The sequence below is a fragment of the Elephas maximus genome, chromosome 1 (assembly GCF_024166365.1).
Source record: "Elephas maximus indicus isolate mEleMax1 chromosome 1, mEleMax1 primary haplotype, whole genome shotgun sequence".
NCBI classification, from domain to species: Eukaryota; Metazoa; Chordata; class Mammalia; order Proboscidea; family Elephantidae; genus Elephas; species Elephas maximus.
Window position 1 is genome coordinate 65,596,230 of NC_064819.1, and position 4,446 is coordinate 65,600,675.

The 4,446-nt window shown below is 52.7% G+C and overlaps 1 protein-coding gene across 1 annotated transcript; it reads left to right on the top strand.

Moving 5' to 3' along the window:
- The first annotated feature begins 1,014 nt into the window (after positions 1-1,014).
- Positions 1,015-4,017, top strand: ID4 (inhibitor of DNA binding 4). Its single transcript, XM_049884772.1, has 3 exons — positions 1,015-1,552; positions 1,904-1,962; positions 2,542-4,017. The coding sequence occupies exons 1-2, from the start codon at positions 1,112-1,114 to the stop codon at positions 1,946-1,948; spliced, it is 486 nt and encodes a 161-aa protein (XP_049740729.1). The 5' UTR covers positions 1,015-1,111; the 3' UTR covers positions 1,949-1,962; positions 2,542-4,017.
- Positions 4,018-4,446: the final 429 nt, after the last annotated feature.

The window sequence follows — 4,446 nt, forward strand, 5'->3', positions numbered from 1 at the left end:
AAAAACCTGTATTCAGCATTATTTTTCTTTTTTGCTAAGCTTTAACATTAAAAGAAAAAAAAAAGGCTACACATTCTATTCCATCATTATGGCTTCGGCAATTGTAAAAAGGCGAAGAATGAAAACGGAGGGGAAAAAATACAGAACGGAACGACATGCTTCTTGAACAGTGTCCTTAAGGCACTGGAATTCCAGGGACTGGAGTGATGGGTGGTGATGGGTCCCTGGGAGGCGCGTTATTAGCTGTAGTAGGGTATCCGCGAGAAGAGGCCAGAGCTCCCTCGGCAGCCTAGGCCAGGAGAGAGTGAATTCCAGCCGCACATTCCCGCAGTTCTTCGCAGGAACTTCTCCTTCTCTTTCCCCCTCCCTTGGGCACACTCCAGCCTGGCCGACTCCCACCCAGCCCTCTCAGAGCCCCGACCCACAGCGTTGACGGAATGGAGTGCCCTTCCCATTGGCCGGAGAGTCATTCCCCTGAGGTGGCACCGCCCGCCTGATTGGCTGGCCACTCCCGACCCCCCGCCCACCCCTCCACTAGGGTAGCCCGGCTCCCCGCCCCTCCGCCAGCACCGCCCGGAGCCCCCGCCCTCGCCTCCTCCTCCTGCGCACCCGCCCGCGCCCAGCCCGGCTCTGCTTGCGCTGCGCCCTGGCCCGCTCGCTGGCCCCGCCCCCGGGGCGCGAGGCTCTATAAAAGCAGCGACGCGGCGGGCTGGGCGCGAGCCGAGTGGCGGAGGTACGGCTGTGAGTCGGCTCCAGGACTGGGGCAGTCTCGGGCTAGGGAAGCGCGGCGGCCAGGCTCTGGTGAAGCTCCGAAGGGAGCGACTAGCGAACCCGGGTGGGCTGCTTTCTTTCCGGTGCTTTTGATTTTTCTTGCCATTTGGCCTGTGCCGAGTGTCACCCACTGAACAGAAATCCCCTCGCAAAACCCGGAGCGAACCTCCCGTCGATTGTTGGGTAAAGGATCGCCGGGAGCGTCGCCGTGTCCCGACCGCTCCGGGCGCGAAGGCAAGAAGAGCCAGCCGGCCCCGGGCGGGGGTCCGAAGCTTGCCTGCCTCCCTCGCTCCCCCAGGCGGGTCCGCTCGCGCACCGCGCAGGGCGCAGGGCGCGCGCGATGAAGGCGGTGAGCCCGGTGCGCCCCTCGGGCCGCAAGGCGCCGTCGGGCTGCGGCGGCGGGGAGCTGGCGCTGCGCTGCCTGGCCGAGCACGGCCACAGCCTGGGCGGCTCGGCGGCGGCGGCGGCGGCGGCGGCGGCCGCGCGCTGCAAGGCGGCCGAGGCGGCGGCCGACGAGCCGGCACTGTGCCTGCAGTGCGATATGAACGACTGTTACAGCCGCTTGCGGAGGCTGGTGCCCACCATCCCGCCCAACAAGAAAGTCAGCAAAGTGGAGATCCTGCAGCACGTTATCGACTACATCCTGGACCTGCAGCTGGCGCTGGAGACGCACCCGGCTCTGCTGAGGCAGCCACCGCCGCCCGCGCCGCCACACCACACGGCCGGGACCTGCCCGGCCGTGCCGCAGCGGACCCCGCTCACCGCGCTGAACACCGACCCGGTGAGAGGCGGGCCGAGGGGTGGACGCGGCGGGGGCCAGGCGGGGTGGCGGGGCGCGGACGCTTGTCCTCGTCGGGCCAAGGGCCGGCCGAGAATGACAGCCATCACCCCCCTCCTCCGGCCGCCCGGCGCCGCCAACTGCCAGCTCGGCGAGCGCAGGTCCGGGTGTACGGCAGGGCGGAACTCTGGGCTGTCAAGTGCAGCCTGTGGCAGAGGGTCCGTGCGCCCTGCAGGTCCCCGGGGGTGGAGGCGTGCGTGTGCGCGCCTGCTTTCCGAGACCGAATCCCAGACCCAGCCGAGGACCCTGCTTGTGCCCGCTAACCTTTCCCTTGGTATTCGGTTGATGTTGCAGGCCGGCGCGGTGAACAAGCAGGGCGACAGCATTCTGTGCCGCTGAGCCGCGCTGTCCAGGTGAGCACGCGTTTTCCTTCTCGGGTGGCGGGTCACCAGAGACGCCCTTCTGCTGGGGGCTTCCGGTATCAGGCACCTAGGTGTTCTTTTGCCCCCAGCATGTCTAAAGGCAGACTTCCAAAGAGGCAGACCCCCCCCCCCTCCGTTTCCCCTGGCACCCGGTTATCAAGTGAGCTCGTATTTCGCTTCAGTAACTCGGGGTTCACTCTAAGTGCAGACGACTCAGCTCTTGTCCCTTCCACCCCCGTGCCTTTCCCGATGACCGGCGGGGCCCCTCCTGCATCCCTCCCCGAGGGAGGGCACCTCATGGGCGTGGGAACTGCCCGGTTGGCCGCCCGCGCGCAGCCTGACACCCACAAAGGGGGATGCGGGTAGGACCCGCGAGTGGGTCCCCTCTCCGGGCTTCTCGGGGACCCGCAGTTGCCGGCTCAGCACCTGGCCGGGCCGCGGGCTGCGGGTGTTGTCTGACCTGGTTTGTTTTGGGTTGTTGATCAAGCATGTCTTAAGTTTGGTCGGCGGCGCCAGTTAGTCTGCAGCGGGAAGGTTCACACACCCCCTCTATTCATTCCTCTTCCACAGGTGTGCGGCCGCCTGAGCCCGAGCCAGGAGCTCTAGAGAGGGAGGGGGAAGAGCAGAAGTTAGAGAAAAAGCTACCGGAGGAAAGGAAAAAAACATCAGCCAACCCTAGAAACGTTTTCATTCATCATTCCAGGAGGGAGAAAGAGGAAAGAAAAATAAAACTTTTCACCTTTTTTTTGCACGTTCGTAAACATTCTACATACAGATTCTGTTTCGTCTCTTCATTTATAGCCGCTGTGAATTGTACAACCCTGTGTGTTTTGGAGGTGCAGTTAAACTTTTAAGTGTGACAGGACTGATAAATAGAAGATCAAGAGCAAATCCGACTTTAGAAGCCTACTTTGTGACCAAGGCGCTCAATTTTTGTTTTGAAGCTTTACTAATATACCGGAGCATTGTAGATATTCTTTTTTGACATCTATTGTTTAAAATAGATGATTATAATGGGGCAGGGAACTTTCTTTTCCCTGCAAGAATGTTACATATTGTATAGATAACATGAGTGACATTTCATACTGTGTATATATATAGAGATGTTCTATAAGTGTGAGAAAAGTATATGCTTTAATAGACTACTGTAATTATAAAATATTTTTAAATATTTTTTGTAAATATGTTTTTTTTTTTAATCTATGGGAATATTTCTTTTGGAAAATTGTTTTTCAGCTCTGTTGCAGAGCTCTTGATATCTTGAATGTCTTTTCTGTTTGACCTGGTTTCTAATTTGTTGTTGTTTTGCCCAGTGTTGTAGAGTTGGAAGTAACAGCTATAGCTAGTGGTCCTGCATGCCTGTATGAGATGTTTTAATCACAAAATAAACTTGTTCTGAGTCCATTCAAATGTGTTTTCTTTAACCTAGATTGAAATCTTTGTATTTGAAGCATACATGTTGAAAATATACTTTTAAGTGCAGGGTTTTATAGTGTAATATATAAAGAGTAAGTGTTTTTTAACCGAGGTCAGGATGGATTCTGAATGGTTTTGCATATGGGTTGGGGAAATGTTTGGATCCTTAAGGAGTTTGTGAAACCTGCTGTTTCATCAAAGTGAAATTTTTTTTTTCCTTATCACTCTTCATTTTACACTCAAGCTTAATGTCACTGAGTCTCATGTCTCTGCAGATTATTTAAATCATGGAAACGGAAAATGTTCTCTGCTTGCTACCAAAGGACAGACTCTTGAAAATGAACACTTACTGCTTTCCTTCCTCCAAAGAATACTAATAGGCAACCGTGGGAGACAAAAAAATGAAAAGGCGTAATGGCAAACCCTTCAAGCAGGGATAAAAGTCGATCTTCAAACATTAAGTAGACCAAAAATTCTGATGACCACATCTAGATTATTTTTGTATAAAAATGATTTTCACTATAGCTATGTTAGTTACCGCTAAGCTACTGTTCAATCTCTTGTGATGTGTAACTTTTACATGTGAATATTAAACTAGATCTCTGTCTCGTACTGTGAGTTCTGGTCTCATTTCTTGAAAACCTTGTTCTTAAGATTTTCTTTTTAAGGATGGTAGTATTTTCTGGGTTAGATTGGACTATCGGGGCTTGTGAACGTTACGCATTTAATGTGATCGGTACTTTACACACCAGTTAGATGGAATTTTAAGAGTGAGAGAGAATTAAGGAGGATTTAATTGGGTGCTTTGTAAATAGTCAACTATGTGTGTAACATGGACTGTTTGATATTAAAAAGGAAAGGATTTGTTTCAGACTATACAAGAATAAAAGAATTGTAGACCTAAGGGACTTTTTATGCAAAGTCAAATATTTATATGAATATGAAATATGATGTTCCCTAGTAGTTGAAGTGGCAATGTCTCAACAGAAATGAGCAAGGTTAACACTAATACATTCAAATAAGAGATTTAAAACTCTATCCCATTTTCAGGGTATTGTC